A 20,714-nucleotide genomic window follows, 5' to 3' on the forward strand; every position below is an offset into this window, starting at 1 on the left:
CGCGGCTGCATCTCAGGGGGTGGCGGGGGTGGCCCTAGGGAAGCCACCGCTCTGGGGCATCTCTAGACGGCGGCGATTGCTGCTGTAACTTTTTAGGGCGCCTGGCGACCCCCCACTCCCCACCCCGCGGCGTTGCCAACCTGCTGCAAGCGCCCGGCCCCACCCCGCGAAGCGGACACTCACCTGCGCGCTCCGCCGCCGCGGCAGGAAGCGAGTGGAGAGGCCGGAGACCGCCGGGGCTGCGGGGAGAGCGGCAACCCGGGGGACAGAACCAGACGGCTGGGAGCCGAGGACAGAGAGTGAGCCACCGGCCGCCACGCCCTCGACGCCAGCGGGAGCGGCAGCCTCGGCGGGGACGCGCGGGCGGAGACCAGGGCCAAGCGAGGCTGCTGGCGCCGCGCGCGCTCCCGGGCCCGCGCGCCCCGCGCCCTCCTCGGGCGCCTCAGGGGGCGCGCGGCGCAGGCGCACAGTCCGACGGACGCGCGCGGAACTGGGCGTGGCCGCGCTGGACGGGGCGGGGCTAGGGAACATCCGCGCGCGCGCGCGCGCTCGCCCTCGCTTGCATTTCCAGGTCTCTATCCAGGCCTGTGAAGGAAGGGCTTGGGGTGTAGCACAAAGGTAGGGGCTCTACGTACCCCGGAAAACAGGGCTTTTGGCAACCTTCTCGTCTTCTGCCGTGACCCGAAATAGTTTATATCCTATTGCTGCAGGCCCATGTGGCCGTCGCAAAAACAGTTAACGGAAGTATTATTGACACTTACTCAGGGCCGATTACTATGTACACTGCTCCGGGAGCCCCGCGCGTCGCCTGGCTTGAGCTCGGTGTTACCGCCCAGCTCCGCAGCCGAGGCTGTGATGGCACCGGGTTGCGACTCTGTCCCCACACTCAGCGCTGACGGGGTGCTGCCCCCTCCCCCACTCTTCGCCCTGAGCGCGTGTACGTTAGAAATGTTAGCTTTTTTTTTCCTTTTGGTGGGAATGGAGTCTGAACTCAGGGCTTCGAGCTCGCAAAGCAGGTGCTCTACTGCGTGAGCCACACCACCAGGGATTAGGCTTGAGGAAGGGGCTGGATTTGCAAGAATAGGTTGCACAGATCTGCCAGTTAAGCAGCTCACAGGTAGCGCAGACAGATTGCAGTATCATTGCAGGGACATTTGTAAAGTGCTGAGGGACACAGGAGGAAGGGAGCAATCCTTCCTGCCTACATCACACAAGGGGCCTATGTAGTTCAAAGGTCATGTGAGTCCACATTCTGTAAGTACAGTGGATGGGAAAGAGCATTGCATAAAAATTATAGCTTAGTTGGAGGCATATAGGGTTGGTCTTCCCAGTAAATATTATCAAGTATTATTCGAGACTCTCTTTTTTTGCATGCAATACAGACTGAGTTAACTAATGAATGGAGTTCATTGACTTGAAGAATGGCAAATGGCTCAGGCATGGCTGGATCCAGGGTCTTAAGCTATGACAGCAGTACCTGGTCTTTTCATTTCTTGGCTCTGCTTTTCTGTTTTGACTTCCCATAGTCAGACTGCCATGAGATGGTGCAATGACTGCTTATAAATCCAAATTACACCCTCACCGGCAGAGTCTCTTTCCTCCTTACTGTCAGCAAAAGTCCCAGATTGCACCTCATTGGTCTAACTCTTGAGAAGGGGCATGGCATATTGTGACAGTGCAGGCCCAGGTTGCATGTTCACCCTCATGAACTGAGAATGTGGTTTCCCATGCTAGAGATTTTCTGATGGTCTGTCCACATCTACTCTCTGCCCTTTCCTTCCTATTTGTGCTTTGAGAGACCAACCTGCATGCACTGCTCCCACAGGTCCCTTGACCTCTGGAGCACAGTTGGATTCATTCAGTGGAGGACACTGGAAGGAGATGCGGGGTCGGAGGAAGAAGAAGGGCATCATTCCCTTAACTCCTTCCATTTTGGGTGGCTGTGGATTGGCTAATGTAATCAAGCCATAATTGTAAACAAAAGTTAACAATTGTCAACAAAAGTTGATAATTATGGACACTTCTATCAAGTGACCTCCTTTCTGCAGATCCCCTCTCCTGGCTCTGGTAAATTCTCCCTCCTCTGCCCAGGAGGTGACATTGCTGCCCCTCCCCCCACCTCCAGCCTTGGGGTGATGTTACCTACCATCTGCTGGAACCTGGTGTCACAGTCACCAAAAGAAATTCAAGTTTCTGTTACCAGAAGAGAGGGAAATGAATAAAGAGCAGGTGACAGCAAAATGCTGAGGACACTGGTTTGGAAGAGGTGAGATGGTAATGCAGATGAGAGATGCATGTGGCTTAGACAAGGGCCAGGAAGGTAGAAATGGGGAGAAAGAGTAGGATTCAGGCCAAGCTCACAACATTCCTGATGGGATATATGCAAATTATCAGCAGGAGAAGGGAGTTGGGGCGAAGTCCAGAACAGGCAGAATGAGGCGGAAGGGAAGCGTGGGCTTACAGGGGATGAGTTAGGGAGAGCTGGCAGAAGAGGGCAAAGGGCAAAAGCCAGAGTACCAGTCTTGACATGGTGGGCAAAGGCAGAGTTACTGCCTCGTCCCTATCAGCTAGACTGCAAGCAACTCAAGAACCAGAGAACAGGAATGGAATCTTCCACATCCTTCCTCTTTCCCGTTGTGTCCAGAATGGGGATAGGCGTGATGAGGAGTGCTTGTTGTGAATGAGTATGACACAGTTTCACGTTTCCAACATTCCCTCCTTCTCATCATCACTGTGAGGTTTGACTTACAGGCAGAGAGGAGAGAGAGAGAGAAAGTGATCCCCTGTGGCTCTGCCCATTGAAACCGGTGCCAAGGCTGATAAGCAATTTGCTGTCCTGGAAAACTCAAGAAGAACCCGTCAGTTGATGCCAGGGAACCTGAGGAGCGCAGCTCTTGCCTTGCAGGAAAATTTGCAGATGGGATTTTGTTTCAGATTTTCGTATTTCTCATTTGTGTAGATTTGGCAGTCACTACTCTGAAACCTCCTTAGGTTTGTATTAGGTTTGCGCAATGGAAGTAATACAAGTGGCAAATGATTTCCAGCTCACATTCGTGTGCTAATGTGGAATATACAGGGATAGGGCTGGTTACACTTAACCTATGACCTAGAAATTCTACTGCCAGGTACAGACTCAAGAGAAATATAGGCAAGTGTCCACCAAAAAAGAGGCTTGTACAATAGTGCTCTTAACATCTTTAGCCATAATAGCCCCAAGTTGGAAATAGCCCCAAAATCCACCAACTGAAGAATGATAAACAATGGCATGTCCAAACAGTGGAAGACTAAACCACAATTAAGAACAAATTTCTGGTTGCGGTGGGGAGATGATGGGGCAAAATAAAGAATGTACAATATAAGTCTAATTGGAATTGTCACTATGAATTCCCCCTTGTATAATGAATATATCCTAATAAAAATGTATTAAAAAATGAATTACTGATACACAGAGCATCAAGGATAAGTCTCAAAAAAGATTTGTTGAGAAAAAGAATCATCTAGGCAGGGTATGGTGGTCCATGCCTGTAATCCTTGCTAGGTGGGAGGTAGAAGTAGGAGAATCACCAGCCCCAGGCAAAAGCGCAAGACCTTATCTGAAAAATAAACTAAAGCAAAAAGGACTAGAGGTGTGGCTTAAGTGGAAGAATGCCTGCCTAAGTGCAAAGCTCTGAGTTCAGAACCCAGTACCCGCCCCCCCCAAATCATCTATCCAGCAAAGAGTACAGGTGAATGTTCCACTTCTGTGAAGTTCATGGAGCAAAACTAATGTGTGGCTAGATGCATCAGACTGGCGGTTGCTTCTGAGGAGGGGGATTGATTGGAAGGCGTGTGAGGGGCCGGTGTTGTGTGGAAGTGCTCTTCTGAGGCCAAAAAACCACATCAACACTTATTTATGGGATGTGTCTCCTATTTGCTTGAAGCTGGTCTAGGCATCAGAATCTAACAGACCAATCCCTTGCTGGTGGAGTGGCTCAAGTGGTAGTGCATGCCTAGCATGCACAAGGCTATGAGTTCAAACCCCAGTACAGCAAATACACGCACACAAACAAAGAAAGAAAGGAAGGAAAGGAAGGAAGGAAGGCAGGGAGGGAGGGAGGAAGGAAGGAAAAAGTTTGCCAGGCACTGGTCACTCATGCCTGTAATCCTAGCTATTTGGGAGGCAGAGATCAGGAGGATTGTGGTTCGAAGCCAGCCCAGATAAATACTTGGAGAGATACTATCTTGAAAATACGCAACACAAAAAAAGAGCTGGTGGAGTGGATCAAGTGGTTCAGCATCTGCCTAGCAAGTGTGAGGCACTGATTTCAACTCCCCCCGCCATACACAAATCAATTCCTGCTTTTATACAGAGCTCCCCTAGCTCATTAAATTGATTGGTAACATCAATGCATTTTACATAGAAAACGGAAAAAACCCACAGCAGTGGCCTGTCTTTAATATAGCTAGTGACAAGTCTGAGGGACTTTCTTCTCACTTCATTTTTTAGTTTGCTGGGAGGCCATGGACAGAGCAGGGGCTCTTGGGAGTTGCTGCACCACCAACTGGTTGTGTGACCTTTGAATGAGTTATTTAAACATATTAAGCCTTACCTTTCTCATCTCTTCATAGAATGGATGACAGTTGCCTTGCAGGGTTTTATAAAGTGCCAGATACAGATACTCAGTAAACATTAACAGTTCATAATCAGTTTACAAGTAAATTTTGTCTTTTCTCAGTGAGACATGAGTAAAGGGAAGGTGTCTTTTTTTTTTTTTTTTTCCTTTTTGGTGGTACTGGGGTTTGAACTCAGGTCCTCACTCTTGCTAGGCAGGTGCTTTACAACTTGAGCTACTCCACCAGCCCAAAGGGAAGGTGTCTTAACTAGAAGAGGTGTCCTTTACTTTTTGCTGTTCCTCTTTTTTCTAGCCTGCAATATGAACATGATAGTTGGAGCTCTGGCAGCAATTGTGGATCAGGAAGTAACCTTGAAGATGGCAGCTGTATGTTGGGATGGATGTTGGACCAAAAGGATGAGCCTAGATCCCTTGTGACATCAGAGCTGTCATAACAGCCCTGGGCTGACTACACCTAGACTGTCTTTACCTGGGAGAGAAATATTCTTGTATCTTGTTAGGTGTCTGTTGCAGCCAGACATAATCCAAACTGAGAACTCTCTGTACTACCTCTTCCTAGCATCCATCACAATTGTACTTAAGAGAATAATTACACAATTTCTGTCTTAATGCCTAAGTCCCCAATTAGAATGTCAGTTTTACAGGTCTGTTCACTGCTGTAAGCCCCAGCTCTTGTAGAGGAGAGCAAAGGAGGGAGAAAACAGGTGCTGCTGACTGTGACAGCCATCACCTCTCAAGAGAGAAGGTGGAGGGTAGAAGGTGCAAGCCAGCCTGCGTTAACCCCATGGGTCAGCCTTTCTGTCTGTCTCTCTCCCATTACGTGCACTTGGGTGTTTAAATCCGTGATCTGTCACACTCTAGATGTCCTATGGATCTCACAGGTGATCCCTTGTCCCGAGGAGCCTTCCATTAGCCTGCCTTGGCTGGGAGTGGAGCTCAGTGGTAGTATTGCCTGGCGTGCTTATGGCCCTGGGTTTGATCCCCAGCACCACAACAAATAAACAAACAAACATATAAATCAACAAAAAAGCCTGCCTCCATGGTGACACCTTCTTGCGTGTCCTCCTCTTGGCTGGTCAGTCATTCCCCAGCAGATGGCCTCAACAAAATCTATCACATTCAACAGTGGTTGGAGATGACTGATGTAGACGTTTGGCATTTTAGGTTTTCTCATGATAAAATTGGACTTGGCCTTATAGATCATTTGAAAACAAGAGAATGAATAAGGAAATTGAAATCCGTTATAATTCCACAATCCAGAGAGAGCCACTGGTCAATGTTTTGGGAGATTTCTAGATTAGTCATTGGAATCGCTCAGTTTGGATTGGATCGTCCATCTGTCCATCTATCCCTGAGTGCTTTCTGTGCTTAAAAGACTATTCTAAATGTTTTTAATGATGATATATTATTGTCTTGCATATTCCACTATTTGTCTATCCACTCATTTTTAGAATCAGGGTTTCCTTCAAAATTTCTATAATTAGCCGTACAATGAATGACTTTTTACATGAGTATTAGCATAATAATAAGCATAATGATTAAGTATAATAATAGGTATATTAATGCATTTGGGTTTGTTTCTTTAGCATTGGTTCCCAGGAGAAGTTACTAGGCTTAAGGGCTTGAATATTTAAACACTCTTTCCTTTCTTTTTCTTTTTTTGGCAGTGCAGGCGTTTGAACTTAGGGCCTCACACTTGCTAAGCAGGTGCTTTACCACTTGAGCCACTCCGCCAGCCCTTTTTTGTGATGGGTTTTATAGGTCATCTGCCTGGACTGACTTCAAACCTTGATCCTCCTGATTTCTGACTCCTGAGTAGCTAGAATTATAGATGTGAGCACCAGTGCCCGGTCAACCGTGGCATCTTGATCCCATGTGGATAAGCTTTTCTCTGTGCACTTCATATGGAAACTGCTACGTTCACTGTCTGTTCACCTATTGAGCTACTGGCCTTGCTTAATTGATTATAGCAATACCTGACACACTGTAAATAGTAACTCTGTATTGTGTCTGTTGAATTTTTTTTCTTTTTGTGATTTTCCTTTAGAGTTTTTTGATATGTGGACACTTTGTGGGTTTTGTTCATGTCTAAGTGTATTGAACTCTTGTGTGATCTCTTCAATTGCCTACATCTAATGAATAGCAGTCTTCATTTTCTTTCTTTTCTTTTTCTTTTTTTTTTTTTTTCAGTACTGGGGCTTAAACTCAGGGCCTACACCTGGAGCCACTCCACCATCCCTATTTTTGTGAAGCGTTTTTCAAGATAAGGTCTCTGTAACTATTTGCCCGGGCTGGCTTCAAACCTTGATCCTCCTGATCTGTACCTCCTGAATAGCTGGGATTATAGGCATGAGCCACGGTGACTGGCTCCCTTTTCTTTTTTGATGATTTCCATTTTTCATCTTATTGCTTTAGTTCCCTTCAAATTTATTTTAATATGAGAATATGAGGTGGCACTCTGTCTTCAATTCTTTTTCCAGTGCTTCTAACATTAATTAGTAAGTCATCCATTTTACTTATTGTCTTCTAGATATACAACTTAGTATATATATAAAACATAGCAACATACACTTCAGGTTATTTCCTTCCATTCCTGCTCTAGGTGTTAATAGCTAGTTTCTGATAACTGTGGTTTTATATCTAGAAGAGAATGTCATTGTACACATATTTCCAAATACTTTTCAGAAGTATATTTCCAAATGCTTTTACCTGCTGGGCATGGTGGTACATGACTATAATCCCAACAGTCGGGAAGCTAAGACAGGAGGATAAAAAGTTTGAGACCAGCCTGGGCTACATGGTGAGACCCTGTTCCAAAAGATTAAAAGAAGTTTTACCAATCTATATTGCTTCCTTCCCACCCCATCCCTGCCCATCTCTCCAGACCTCAGGTGGTTTATGAGGCCGACACAGGATCCTGGTGTTAGGGAGAACATGTTCCTCCTGCCAGATCTTCCATGTCCTTGGGGTAAAAATCCCCTTCTCTCCCTGTACTAACCAAAGCGTAGCCTCGAGACCAAATGAAATGCAGGAAGCGAAGTTAAAGCGCTCTTTAACTTCTGCCTCTTGCCTCCCGTCTCTCCTTACACTGCTCCCTGGCTTAAAGAAAAACAATGAGTAGGTGATGGTATCGAGGATTTGCTCAGGGCTGGCATTGTTCTATAGGCCATCTGTACAACTGCCTTTGAGGGAGGTGGTATATAGGCCCCAATTTTATAGATGAGAAACTGAGGCTTAGAGGGGTTCGGTACCTTTCCAAGGTTCATGAGCGGAGTGACTGCAGGCACTCACACTCTAAGCCACAGTGCTCTGCCACCTCCTGGTGTCCTGGCCTGGGCTTCTCTTCCTTATTATGTGACAGGCCAAGTGGTCTTCCTTCAGTCAGGTAGTGGCACCACAGAGATCCGGCTAGAGGTGGGGCTCAGTGGCAGTGTGCTTGCCTTGCATGCCTGAAGACCTGGCATGCAGCACAAAACAAACAAAAACAAAACAACAACATCCAACTGAGGGGACAGACAGCCTGGTGAACAGTGGCACTGCCACACACTTGGCCAGGTGAACGGGCTTCCAGTGCTGCCGGCTTCCCCCTGACATTGCTGTCGGCTAGAGTATGGGGTAGACACCATCCTCCCTGAGTGGGATCAGCTGCTTGTTGAAAACCTGAATAAAAATCCTGAAGGTGGAAAATGCGACCCTTTGAAATGTCCCCCCAACTTCAAGGTGGCAGCTTGAGGTGCCTGGTTCTGGGAGCGCTCTTTTGAGACGGGTCTTGCTCTTTCTGGGAACAGTGGGATAAGTGAGGGCTGGGACCTCAGGGGCTTGAGCTTCTGGGTGGAGGGAGGGGCATGCAGAGGCTGCTTGTGAAGGGCTCCTGAGGTTAGACAGCCTGTGACTCCCAGGAAGCAGTTCCAGGCACTGCTGCGGCCTGTGCCATGCTTGGGAGGGAGAGGTTCAGGGTGGAAGGTGTAGAAATCAGTTGGAAGTCACCACTGAGGACAGCTGTCCTTACTGTGAACTGGAGGAGCAATTGGAGCAGAAGTCAGGCAAGACAAGTCATGGTAAGTCCTGGAGATGCTGCACGGTGCACAGCACAGTTGAATCTTTCCCAAGGGGCTCAGCTACAGTAGAGTATGTGGTCAGCATACACGAGGCTTTGGGTTTTAGACCCAGCACCAAACCAAGGCCAAAATCCAGAAGATGGGGGGAGGGGGGAATGTCATACTGCAGGGCTATTAGGAGCTCATGGTAGATTAAGTTGGGTATAAAATATATTAATTGGCTAAAGTCATGATCTGGTGCGGCCTGGGACACAGGGGTTCCAACTGAAAGACAAGTGAGAGGAACTTATTCATCCAAGAGGACCACTGAGCAAGTCGAGCTGTTGGCGGCAGGTGATCTAGCTGGAGGTGAGCTGACCCAGGGCCCTGACCTCTGTACAGCTGCCTCACACCACACAAGCACCCATTCGGGTCTCAGCCTCATTGCACATTTCAAAGTCTCTGGTTTTCAAAAAACAACAGCAGTGTACTGGAAGTACCTACAGTGTGTTTCTATTTTCTTTCTTTGAACCTGTCACTTATTTAAATCAGAATGAATGGCTGAAATTTTTAGGAATTTGCTCCCTTTCAATGTCCATATTTGACAAAATAACAAGTTTAAACAAAGAACAATAATCTAAGATTTGCCCTACCTGATATTAAAATGCATTGTAAAGCCTCAATAATTTAAAGCTGCTTAATGAATAGGCAGAGTTCAGTGGAACCAAGTGCAAAGTCACCCCTCCCCCATAAACATTTAGGATATTATATGAGTGGCACCCAATTCATTTGGGCAGAGTTGGATGATCCCATGGGTGGCACTGGGGTAGCCTGCCAGCTCTCTGGACTAAGTAAACTTGGATCCACCCCTTTTACTGTCCACCAGGAAAACTCTAAAACAAAACTGTAAGAAAACTAGAAGACATGGGGAGAATTCTCTTACAATCTTGGAGTAAGGAAAGCCTTTCGAACTATGATTCAAAATCCAACCCCAGGCATGGTGCATACCTATAGTCCCAACAAGAGGAGGCTGAGCCAGCAGGATGGAGAGTTGAGGCCAGTATGGATTTCATAATAGGTTCCAGGCTAGCCTGGGCTATACAAAGTGAGATCTTGTCTTCAAAACAAAACAAAAGCCAGGCGCCGGTGGCTCACACCTGTAAACCTAGCTACTCAGGACGCAGAGATCAGGATTGTGGTTCAAAATCAGCCTGGGCAAATAGTTCTTGAGACCCTATCTCAAAAAAAACCCATCACAAAAAAAGAGCTGGTGGAGTGGCTCAAGGTGTAGGCCCTGAGTTCAAGCCCCAGTACCACAAAAAAAAAAAAAAAAAAAATCCAGAAGCCATAAAAAGACATTAATTATGTATGGAAAATATTTACATATATAACTATACAGAAACAATTCAATTATACATATAAAACACAAAAAATACCATAAGCAAATCAAAAGACGAACCGTGGGGGGGATATTTGCAGTTTGTATCACAAAGAGTTAATTGATACCAAAGAACCCTTCCTAATCAATCAGTAGAAGACCACTGAAGGTAGGGCAGGGTGTAGACAATTCACAGAAAACATGCCCAAGACACTTGGTCTCATTCACAGGAAGAGACGTCTGTGACGGGAACACTTAGGAGACATCTGGTAACCACAGCAGTGTAAGGCATGGCTACCTGGCTTCCTAATTCTCCCTGGAGGCCTGTGTGGCTGGGTGCTGTCCCGCAGAGCACAGGAATAACTGCACAGCTGCATTTCAGGTGCCTTCCTAGGAGAGGAAGGGCTTAAGCAAGGGCTTGTTTTTAATTAAAAACTAATCCTGAGAACTGAGCTCATGAAAGTGTCTACATAGCCATGTTGCCATTCTTAGTTGTCAGGAGGCCCAGGCGGTCTCTCCCTGCCCCGTGATCCCTCGGCTTGAGACAGTCTGTTCTTCCATGAATACCTCTCCGCATCACAATGAGTGCATCTGTCTCTCAGCCTGCACGGTTTTATATTTATAGCCTTGATAATCTGTTTGCTGTGTTTTGAAATTTAATAAGGCCACAGCAGAACACCGGTGTGGATGAGCCAGACACTCTTTTCTCTTACACAGGGCTTGGATTTTGTTTTCTCTCTTTTCTCTTTTTGTTTAGACAAAGAAAGCTAAATTTATTTTGTAGCAAAACAAATAAAAAAGCTGGGCACTGGTGGCTCATGCCTGTAATCCTAGCTACTCAGGAGGCAGAGATCAGGAGGATGGAGATTTGAAGCCAACCCGGCAAATAGTTCTCAAGATCCTATCTTGAAAAAACTCTTCAAAAAAAAGGGGCTAGTGGAGTAGCTGGAGGCCCCGGGTTTGAATCCCAGTTTCACAACAAACAAACAAACAAAATAAAAAAGAAACATATTAAACAGAACAAGTTTAACTGCAAAGAGTAGTATTCTGTCAATCTCTAAAATTTTTACTGTTTCAGGAAACCAAAAGGAAAAACTCATAAAAATTAAGTAACGGAATAATCTCTTTCTCTCTCTCTCTCTGCCCCCCCATCCCTCTCTCTCTGTCCCTCTTCCTCTCATTTCTCCTCCCTCTGTCTGTGGTGCTGGGGATGGAACCCAGGGCCTCATGAATGCTTTGGAATGCTCTACCATTGAGCTACATCTCCGCCCTTTTTAAAATGCTTTGAGATCACTGCTCAGGCTGGCTTTGAACTCTCAATCCCCTTGCCTTAGCCTCCAAGTGCTGGGCTTACAGGCATGCACCACCATGCAAGGGCCAAGTCTCAGTTTCTTCATCTGTGAAATGGGGATATGATTAAAACTTACCTCGGTAACTGTAGAGGAGAAATGAGATGCAAGTGAAGTCTTAACTTGGCATGCAGCGTTTAGTAAGTGTATGAGTATCTGTGTGTGTGTGTGGTATAATCACACAGGTACAATACCTCCTGCCTTTGTAATGGGAACCCAGGATAGACGGTGCACAGAATTGCTTAATTAAGAAAAGTCACAGCGTTCATTCTTATAATTTAAAAATGAATGCATTTTAAATGAAGAGGGGAACATTGCTTCAATATAGTGCAATGTCCTGATGGGATGCTGGCCACAGTCCCAAGACTTTACATCTATTAACTCATCTGATCTTTGTTATAACCCTTAAGTAGTTGCTATTCTTCCTGTTTATAGGCAAGGCACAGAAAAGCGAAGTAACTTGCCCTATGCTACACAGCTAATTAGCAGTTTCTGCTCTCAAAAGTGTTCAACTCAGTCTCAGCTGAATCATGGGCATCTCAGATCTGGATAGTTAACCCCAATGGCCACCAGCTATGTGTGGACATTCAAAATTGAAATTAATGAAAATGAAATTGAAATGAAAGTGCCTGACAGCCACGTGCGGATAGTGGCTACCACGGGTGGAGGGCACCAGCGCAGGATATCTTCATCACCACAGAAGGGTCTATTAGGCAGTGCTGCTCTAGATAACCGTAGAAAAGGGTAGCCAAACACAGGACTCGAACTCAGTGAGTATGCTTGAATGTCATTTAATTAAACACCACTTCGCAATGTTATTTGCACCTGCTACACACAGTACACACGTTTTCCGAAAAACAAGGCATGCCGTATTAGCCATGAAGTTCACAAAATATAAGCATCTACATAGAATATACTCTAAAGTGACTTTGTGTACAGTTTCTCAGAGGGACACATGAGCCACTTCTGCCTGTCAGCAGTGTTGGACCAGATTTGGAGTTCACAAGGCTGCATGGCGGGCCCCAATGTACACAGGATGGATGTCTTGTGCCCATCCGCATGAAAAAAGCAATGGTGACACCAGGCCTCCATATTGCATCTCCCATAACCCGAGGCTTAAAGTGAAGAGTCCTGCAGCTTCCCAGGACTGAGGTGGGGGAGCAGCTGCCATCTTCCATGGCACCATCTGCAAAACACTTGTCCTGACGTCTAACCCGGGAACCCAGAATCCCCGCTTACAGAACTGGGGCAGAGGGAAAGACCAAAGACCAGAGAACTGACATCTAACCCAAGTTTGGGGACCCTGCTGTAGATGCTTGGTTGTAGGGAGGGAGTTGCAGGCACTCCCTTTAATGTCACTTGGAGTCTTCAACAGGGCTCAGGGTGCCAGAGCAGGAGGGAGGAGAGTCAGGGCTGAGGGTGGAAGGCAATGTGCCCCTTCCCCATCCTAACAGCAGTGTTGGGTTGTCATGAGTGGATGGTCCACATCCACCTGGGGACAAATCCTGGGAGTAGTGAACCCAAGACAGACTCACAACCCAAGGGTCTGGCTCTGACCAGCTGTCCTGATGCATGAGTGCCTGGCGGCCCACGGCCTCCAATCAGGAACCCGTCACACAGCTTCTCAGCCCTCTTGCAGCTCAGCTTTGCAGGTTGACAGACACCTCTGTCCCCAACCTGAAGGCTGTGGAGCTGCTCCGGCCCAAGGGGCAGTTCCTGGGGGCCACGGTCCCCTTGACCTACAGCACACCTGAAATCACAGAGCAGTTACCCCCTCGGCTCAGCAGAGAGGTTGGCCCTGGCTACACAGCCCACAGCAACAAAGGGAAGGAAAGGGTAGGGAGCACCTGTGATGCCAAAATTACTGCCTGGTTATCACAGGCAGCAGATGGTAGAGTTCAAAGTCGGGTGCTGAGTCAGTACTAAGCACAATCTATGAAGGTAAGTGATCGATCAACACTGGCCTATTAACACTGTCGGCTTGCCTATTAGCTACAGGCCGCCTAGGGAAGCAGTGAGTGCGGTTCTCAGTAGTACTTGCTGGGTGGAGAAATGCCACAGACCCTCTGAGGCTATTCAACCTGCAGCGAGAACCCGGAGAGGACATGGGACCAGGGATTCTAATGTTCCTGCAAGGGGATGCGGGTCCCTGGGGACTTCAGCGGCAGGAATCCCTCATGGTATCAGTAAAGAATGCACACTCAGGCCTCACCCCTGGCCCCCGGAACCACGTCTCGGCAGTTGGAGTGAGGACTCTGCATTTTCAATAAATTCCTAGGGAATCCTTATGCTTATTACACTTTGCAAATGTTACCTGCCACCCCTCAAAGCATATAGTCCAGGGGGAGACAGATGCGAGCAGTCAGAAAGAAAGTGGTGGTCCCCGTGTGTGAGAATGCACGCTCAGCCTACAGTGCTGGGGCCAATGACCCGAAAGACTCGGCTGACTCCAGGGAAGTAAACTGACAACTCAAGCTTGATTTGTGGGTCTGTAAAGGAGAAAACAGAGTGGAGGTGGGCAGGGGAGGGCTGACTCTGAAGCAAGCACCCACCAATGCATCTCAGAGGGCGCTGGTGTGCAGGAGAAGAAGCCGGAGCTTCTGATCCTTTGCACAAATGCACAGGAAGATTAAGAGGGATTTTGCTTCCTGTCTGGGCTGAAGCATCACTCTCTTCCCCCAGCCCTGTTATTTTTCCCTGTCTTCTCCTAACTTCCTTTGGTGGGAGGCAATCAAGTAGTTCTCACAGGACCAAATCAAATTCATTTTCTGAGTAGGTCTAATATAAACACACCAGTGTGTCCTCCCTGGGAGGGTAGACGGATACTCCCAGGTGCAAGTGACTGCCTGTTCCACTCAGGGTCGGCCCACTATGCCACATGAAAGGGGACACGGATATTGTCAAGAATTCAGAATCATAGATGAAATAGGTAGAGACAGGCGTGCATGTGAGGCAGAGGAAGGCCAGCTTTGGAGGTCTCCAGCCTTCTGAGGAAGAACAGAATCTCCATCTTGCCTTTGCTCTGAAGAATGTGGCAACCTTTGGTCATTGCCTGGTGAGGCCCTGTGACCATGACTGAGGAGGTAAAAAGACTTCAAACCCTGCTGGGCTCAAACAGGCTGAGGCTGAATTCCACATTCCCACCTGGAATACTGCTTTCATGCCCTCTCCCCTTCCCCGTGTGAAATTTCCAAGACCAAGGTCACATATCCTGCCAGAGACAAAGATTTCCCAGGATCCCCTTCCACAGAGTTCTCAGTGTAAAAATGTCAGAACTGAAAGGCAGGTTGTAGAATGAAGGGTGGAATCACCCCAGTTATAAATCAGGGAAGGTGAGTTGGGTGCACGGCTGCTCATTCCTTCTTGGTATGTTCCAGGACTCGGTAGGGAACCCCAGGGCTGCTTCTGGAACCGTGTTCTTCCTGCATGACCGGCAGGGTGGCAGGAGCATAGCTCTCAGAAATGTTGTCATTGCTTTCCAGGGCCCCATAGGAAAAAGAAGCTTTGAGGTCAGGCTGGACTGTCATCCCCTTGTCGTGCATGCTTTGCAGACCTGCAATGAAATCCATTTACTCAGTCATCACCTGGTAAGAGGGTCAAACGGCTGCACGTTCCTCTACCCTGCCACACACCAATCAGAGTTGGGGGCTGATCACATGCACTTCCTAGGTGCTTTTCGAAAAGAAAACACTCATAAATACACACTAGAAATATAGTTGCTAAGCAACAAGGAGGCATCCTCAGGAAATATGCACACAGACCAGCCACCATCAGGAGGACCCACCAGTTAACCCAGAATGAAATGGGCTGTGTGAACATGGGTAAGGAGGGAGTGGAAGAAGCACTGTGTTTTGGATGTGGTAGATGCCAACAGAGAGCAACTCTGGCATCACAGACACCTGCTGGTGATGGACACATTCTAACGCTCAGAGGGAGGGTTTAACCTTTAACATGACCATCCCCGGTCCACGTGCAGGGTGGGACACCATGTTGCTCATTACTTCTGGGCACACTGCTGTTGGATTATGACTTACATTTGCGGGCAAAGGCCTTCATTGTTACTTCCTTGTCCTACAATTCCTCCAGGTGAGGGAGACCTGGTTACTTTTGAGCCAGCTCTTTCTCTGTCTGGGAATAAAGACGCTCCACATTCTCCTGTCCCCAGGCCATGACAGAAGAAATTGAGGGCAAGGTGTCTCCTGTGACTGTAAATGACCACAACAGCTGGCATCTGACTGCTTGATGAGCTCTTGGCACTGGGCTGAGCACTGTATACACTAATAGCACCAGCAGCAGCAGTAACGGCAACACTGAGGTGAACCGAGTGTCGGTGGTGGCAGGCGCTATTCTACACGGTTTTATCTCATTTGAGTCTTGTGACCACTGTGGAGGACAATGAAGCAGGGAGGGTAAAGTGACTGAGATCACCCAGCCATCAAGTAGCGGGAGCTCAACCTCAGGGGCTTTAAATTCAGAAGCCCACAGTCTTAACTGCAATGCTGGTGGCCTCCCTGAACATCTGCACTCAACCTCCAAACAGGCCTAATTTACTGGGTAAGAAAAAACATTCAGAAGGGCTGGGGGTGTGGCTCAGTGAGGGAGCACTTGCTTAGCATGCATATGGCCCTGGGTTCCATCCCCAGCACCACCAAAACAAAACCAAAAAGTCCCAGAGATTCAGAGAGGTGAAGTAGCCTGCCCAAGGTTACACAGGTAATGAGAGAGACAGATGGGACAATACCAGAGCCTGTGCTCTCATGCACTCTGCAAGTGGCCCCAGGGGAAAGGCCCCTTGCCTGCAAATGGCAAAACACTAAGCTGATGGCCATTTCAAGGGGAAGTTTAGTCTACTGTTGGGATTTTGAGGTGGGTCAGGGGAGATGAGAGGTATCAGATACCCAGGGAGAGATGGCTTACCAAGTGCTGTTTAGCGTCTCAATTTCATCAACACCCTCCAGACAATCACCACCAGGAACACACTAGAATCTACTGACTGGCTCACTGCAGTGAGATGCACACCATGAAAAATCCCAGGGTAGTAAGTGTGGTCTATTAGGAGGACTTAAGATGCGATTTGCACTTGGGTATGTGATCTGGGGGAGGGCTCAAGGGAGCAAGGCTTTGTTTTGGATTTAATGCTGTCAGGAAATAGGGATTCTTCTGTACCTGGGCTCTTAATAATTCTTTTCTAGAAGACTGGATGGACCCAGGTGCAGTGGTTCACACCTGTAATCCTAGCTACTTGGGAGGCTGAGATCAGGAGGATAGTGGTTTGAGGTCAGCCTGGGCAAATACTTCACTAGACCCAAAATAACCAGAGAAAAATGGACTGGAGGTGCGGCTCTAGTGGTAGGACACCTGCTTTGCAAGTGCAAAGCCTGCAGTTCAAAGCCTAGTCCCAACACCACCACCACCACCACCACCAAAAGACTCAATGGAGCTCAAGCTGGGGCTGGTAAAGAAGCAGTCTCACCATATGAGCCAGGACCAGGGTGGCTGCTCCTGTCCTGTGGCCCAGATGACATTCACACATGACAATGGGGTGGTCCTGTTTGTGTGGTGACCCATCATGGTCAGGGTGGCCTTGTCTGCCACTGGTGCTCTGGGAAATGGTTTTTGTTCAGCTGAAGAACAGCAGAGCCAGCTGAGAGCCAATGTCTCCCGAAGGCCAGGGGCTGCTTTTTTCTCTCTCGTGTTTAAGAAGGCTTCAGGGGCTCGAGCCTTAAACGTCTCTGAATTACGACATGTCATGAATTGCAGCTACTGGTCTGCTGTGATACCATTGTGATACCAATGCAATCCTCCTGTGACCAGGGAAACCAAGTGACTGGAAAGTGCTGTGTCTAAGCTCAGAGAGGCCAGCAGTTTTATTCTGCATGTGCCATCTGGCACCAGGTCAAATGAGTGTTTGAAATGTTCCAAATCTTTTTAAAGTAAAAGGGAAGTGATATCAAATTTAACCAGGCATCTATCACGTTCCAGAAACAGTGCAAGGGGCCTTCACATATGACACTAAAAGAAGGAATCCCAATTTAGGATGAGACTTAGGAATGTGTCTTGGGAGGCAAAACAGACAGGTGGCAGAGCTGGGATTTGAACTCCAAGCCCACACTCTTTGCAGTACAGAACACGTCCTGCTTTCTACCTCCAGTGAGTTGGGTGTCTAGTCTTCACCACCTGATTTCCCACTGGTCACAAGGTACAAAGAGAAAGCCAAGAGCCACAGCCACAAACAGGCCACAGATGATGAGAGCTAAGATTACCTGAGGTTACCTTCTATTTTCCACCAGAAAACATGCCTGTATATGTGTGTACACAAGTATTTGTATAGTTACACACACAGTTTAGAAACACACAGACGCACATACACATACACACAGAGTTGACACCTCACCTATCTGGAATTCAGCTATCCAGCGCCCTCATCTATCCGGAACACAGCCGAGAAACAAGGAAGTAAGCAAAAAAGGCATCTGAGCAGCCGATTTGATTTTTCCACGTCCATGCGCTACAGCCCAAGCCCTCAGCTCCAGGGACAAACCTCATTCATTGTGGGCTTATCCATAGAATGGGTGAGTTGGGTCAAATGAAAAAATTGACATGGAGTTGCTACACTCAGGCAAGCTGGTGACAGCAAGAATGACAGACAACAATTTAATGGCACAAGATGAGGAACTACTATGAAAAGGGGACAATAAACTACTTTTATCGGGGTCATTTGATAAGCGAGCACTTCGGTGAGCTCTGAGAACATACTTGCATCATGGCCTTACAGCCACGAACTGCCCTTGACTGAGCAGCGCTCTGTGCCACCGTGTGCTTCTGTTTTGTACAGTAGATTATAGTAGTGAAGAATGAATGTGTGACTGTGTTTTGGAGAGGGTTCCACCTTACATATTTAAAACAAAGACGAATTTTTAGTTAAAGTGGGCAAGCTAGTGGTTACTGACAACTTGTGCGGTGTAGACCTGGTCACACCTTCCCTAGCCTGAGTCCCCTCAGGCTAGCCAGGCACTCTCTGACTTTGCTGCTGGGTGATATTAGGCTGATTCACAGGCATTTGAGTTGGTGCTTCTTAGCATAAGCCCTCTGTCCCCTGGAAAAATGAGAACAATCCACCCTTGTGGAGTTAGGGAGTGAGGATAGTATCAAGTTTGAATTTCATGCACTCTGCTTTCCCTCCCAGTCTTATGACTCCACCTCTGCCTGATGAATGGACTTTTCCATTTGGCCTGATGCTTGCAAGATGACAATTACAGGATTTTCTCAAAAAGATCCTGAGACAGACCTGGGAGCCGGCAAGCAGTGCTCAAAGCCAACCGAGGTGCCTCAACCATGCTTCCTCTTTTGCACGAGATTAATACACAACAACAAAGGACAGTGAGAGAACGTCACACCACAGCAGCACAGCACCCCTTGCCCACACCATGCCCACCGCTGGCTCTTTTCCACGGGAAGTAGCAGTCATTTTATATGGATGGCTGGCCAGCTGGGCACATGCGGCTTTAACGTTACCTGGCATGGCGTCCATGGAAATATAGGGCTCAAATGGAATAGCCTTCTTCCTGTTACGTGTGATCAAGAAGACGCCCAAGAAGGCGATGAGGCACCTGAGGGAAGGAAGCGAGATAAGGGAGGAAGAGAAAGAAGGCCGCGAGGGAGGGGCAGGGATTCTTTCCATCACAGAAGGGAAGGACAGGTAAAAGGGAGGCTGTGGAGGAAGAGACACTGTAGGGCCCATGGTGAGCTGGTAGCAGACACTAGTGGAATAATAACAGGCCCCACGCACTCTGCACTTCCCATAGGCTGTAATCAGAATAAATTTGACTCTCTTGGGCGAGACTGTCAGGGTTCCTCCACTTCTACTCAGCCAGTGTTCTCAGAACCTTGACTTGAAAAATATTTATTTAAATTAAAAAATTCCTTCTGGCTTAAATTCAGTCACGGAGGAAGTATATACAAGTAAAATTTAATACCCATTAGAAGGTTCCTATACCCTCCAGTTCTACTCCCCCAGGTATACTCTTTTGGAGTGTTTTTTTTCTTTTCCTTATAGCTTGTGTAAATAAGTATAGTTTCTAAAAGCTGAGGTATGAATCACATGTAGGAGAGTGCACAGACTCAATCCATGTGGTTAGCTGGATTCCACTTGTGTAGACACTTTTGTAATCACCTCTGGGTCAAGATTTTCTGAGCCTGTTCGATTCATCCCGAGCTGCCCAGAGGTAACACTGCCTGACTTTTGGATTAGACTCACCTGTTCTCAAATTCTTGCGAGTTAAACCTCACACTGTGTATACCTGTATATCTGATCAAATGTTTTTAAGAGTCATCTACTTTATTAAATGTATCAGTAGTTCGTTTCTTGTTTTTGTTTTTTTTAAATGTTTTGTTTTTCTGAAACAGGGCCTTGCCATATAGCTCAGGCTGGTCTAGAACTCAAGACGCAGCCAAGGCTGGCCCTAAGTGGTTCATTAGTTTTAATTGCTATCCAGAATCCATTGAATGACTATTCTATGCTTTTTTTTTTTTCCACTCTTCCTATCGACAGACATTTAGGGTGTTTGGAATTTGGGCCTATGATGAATAAAGCTACTACAGACACTTAGGCATGAGTCATTTTGTCAATGCATAAACTCATATTTTTTGAGTAAAAATTTAGAAGTGCAATTGCTGAATCAGAGGGCAAGCCACACTTTAAAAAAATATTTGCTGCTTTTTTTCACTTAATGTACCCTAGGCACTGTTCTAAGACAGCACCTACAGGCTGGCCTCATTTTTTTAAAATGGCATCATGGCACTTTGTGACACCTAGCCCACACTACTTTTTCCTGTGTTCTGCTCCTGGGCATTTAGGTCACTTCCAATTGCCAACTTATGCAACAAACTTAAAAATTAATAAATAGCCTCACCCATGTGTCTTTGTGTCCCTCTTAAAGAGTTTTCCAAGATAAATGATGGCAAATTGGATGCTGCATCAAAAAGTACGCTCATTTAAAGTTTTTATTCATGGTGCCAAATTGTACCCCACATTAGAGAACTGCTCACAGGGTGGGGGTAGCAGCAGGTTTCCCCATCTTCTTGTTGATATGGAATACCATCAGTCCTGTTTGTTTTTACAAAATGATGGCGTCTCCTGGAGCCTCAATGCTCATTTCCCAATGTGAGGTGAGGTGAGGTCTTTTCAGGCTCTAAGATGTGATGATTTAGAAATGATAAGGAGATCAAAGCCTCAAAAGAGAATCTTGGAGGAGGTAAGGTCTGTGGGAAGCAGATGTTCACCTCTGGGGACAAAGCCCCCCACCCAGCAGTGCTCCTGGTTGTTAGGGACCCAGGC

The 20,714-nt window shown here is 47.2% G+C and overlaps 2 protein-coding genes and 1 long non-coding RNA gene across 9 annotated transcripts in view; 1 reads left to right on the forward strand and 2 right to left on the reverse strand.

The window, feature by feature from the left end:
* Rcan3 (RCAN family member 3) overlaps window positions 1-405 on the reverse strand; it is a 24,125-nt gene extending 23,720 nt beyond the window's left edge. Inside the window, exon 1 of one of the 2 annotated variants that reach the window (XR_012450051.1) lies at window positions 184-317. The gene's annotated coding sequence lies outside the window, so the exon portion shown is untranslated. Of the gene's footprint in view, window positions 1-183 lie in introns of both variants that reach the window. The other variant, XM_020155858.2, reaches the window with a different exon arrangement.
* LOC141425009 (uncharacterized) overlaps window positions 1-20,134 on the forward strand; it is a 20,532-nt gene extending 398 nt beyond the window's left edge. Inside the window, exons 2-3 of one of the 2 annotated variants that reach the window (XR_012450055.1) lie at window positions 4,906-15,931; window positions 18,564-20,134. This is a non-coding gene — a long non-coding RNA (uncharacterized lncRNA). The remainder of the gene's footprint in view (window positions 1-4,905; window positions 15,932-18,563) is intronic. The other variant, XR_012450054.1, reaches the window with a different exon arrangement.
* The window catches only part of Nipal3 (NIPA like domain containing 3), a 53,098-nt gene continuing 44,536 nt past the window's right edge, over window positions 12,153-20,714 (reverse strand). For 4 of the 5 annotated variants that reach the window (XM_020155826.2, XM_074080975.1, XM_074080972.1 and 1 more), the window contains 2 exons: window positions 18,893-18,987; window positions 12,153-14,930 (listed from right to left, as the gene is read on the reverse strand). In XM_020155826.2, coding sequence (XP_020011415.1) covers window positions 14,731-14,930; window positions 18,893-18,987 — 295 coding nt within the window. In that variant the 3' untranslated portion in view covers window positions 12,153-14,730. Of the gene's footprint in view, window positions 14,931-17,771; window positions 17,804-18,892; window positions 18,988-20,714 lie in introns of all 5 variants that reach the window. The other variant, XM_074080974.1, reaches the window with a different exon arrangement.

The sequence above is a fragment of the Castor canadensis genome, chromosome 7, assembly GCF_047511655.1.
Source record: "Castor canadensis chromosome 7, mCasCan1.hap1v2, whole genome shotgun sequence".
Taxonomy (NCBI): Eukaryota; Metazoa; Chordata; class Mammalia; order Rodentia; family Castoridae; genus Castor; species Castor canadensis.